This window comes from Apteryx rowi, unplaced genomic scaffold, assembly GCF_003343035.1.
Source record: "Apteryx rowi isolate R43461 unplaced genomic scaffold, aptRow1 scaffold_220, whole genome shotgun sequence".
NCBI lineage: Eukaryota > Metazoa > Chordata > Aves > Apterygiformes > Apterygidae > Apteryx > Apteryx rowi.
Genome location: NW_020448531.1, coordinates 508,463 through 509,389, shown reverse-complemented (window position 1 = coordinate 509,389; position 927 = coordinate 508,463). Strand labels below are relative to the sequence as shown.

Sequence of the window (927 nt, the reverse complement as noted above, 5' to 3'; positions counted from 1 at the left end):
ACTGCCCGATGCTCTCGACCCGCTGGCCGAAGGGGCGCTGGAGCCCCGTGCACAGCTTGAAGGCGTCGCTGCGGATCTCGATGACGTTGTTCACCAGGGCGCACATGGCGGCCAGGGGGAAGGCGGAGGAGAAGAGCACCACGTAGCCGAACTGGATGAACATCTCCTGGTAGTCCTGGAAGGTGTCCTGGGGGGAGGCAAGGGACGTGTCACTGCAGGGCAGGGGGGCCCACTGCGACCCGCTGGCCCCAGGGGGCTGTTCCCGCACCGTTCCCACGCCGTTCCCGCGCTGTTCCCACGCCGTTCCCGCGCTGTTCCCACGCTGTTCCCGCGCCATTCCCACGCCCCACTCACCTCGTACTTCTTCATGCAGCTCTCCACCTCGGCCTGCGTCAGCTGCGTGGAGTAGTCCTCCTCTGGCGGGTCGATCCAGGAGGCCCGGTTCTGCCTCCTGCCTTCCTCCTCGCCCTCCTCCTCCTCCCGGCTCTCGGCCGCCCTCCTCCTCCGGCCTGCGCGCAGGGTGGCGGCTGGCTCTGGCACCCTGGCAGGGCTGCCGGGGGGGCCTTCGGCCTCCTCCTCGTCCTCGCAGAGCTCGAAGACGGAGGCGGGGTCCATGCCCTTCTCCACCATGGTGGGGCTGCCCTCCTCGAGGAAGCTGTCGTCCTCGGCGCCGCCRGGCTCRCCGCYGCCRCCGCCGCCRCCGCGCCGCTCCGCCTTCTCGATGAAGCTCACCTTCTTCAGCTTGAGCCCGCAGTCCAGGGCGCTCTCGTCCTCTGAGTCGGACTCGCGCCGCCCTTCCTCCTCCTCCTCCTCCTCCTCGGGCACCCCGCAGCCCCCGTTGAGACACTTCTTCTCGCCCCGCGGCGCCTCCTCGGCGGCCGGGGGCGCGGGGCCCGGGGGCGTGGGGCCGCGGCGGGATGCGGGGCC

General features: G+C 71.6%; 1 protein-coding gene across 1 annotated transcript in view; it reads right to left on the bottom strand.

Moving 5' to 3' along the window:
- The window catches only part of ANO8 (anoctamin 8), a 7,736-nt gene that overhangs the window by 1,377 nt on the left and 5,432 nt on the right, over positions 1 to 927 (bottom strand). The window contains exons 13-14 of the mRNA XM_026064735.1: positions 355 to 867; positions 1 to 187 (exon numbers count right to left, since the gene is read on the bottom strand). The exon at positions 1 to 187 is cut by the window's left edge and continues 1 nt beyond it. Coding sequence (XP_025920520.1) covers positions 1 to 187; positions 355 to 867 — 700 coding nt within the window. The remainder of the gene's footprint in view (positions 188 to 354; positions 868 to 927) is intronic.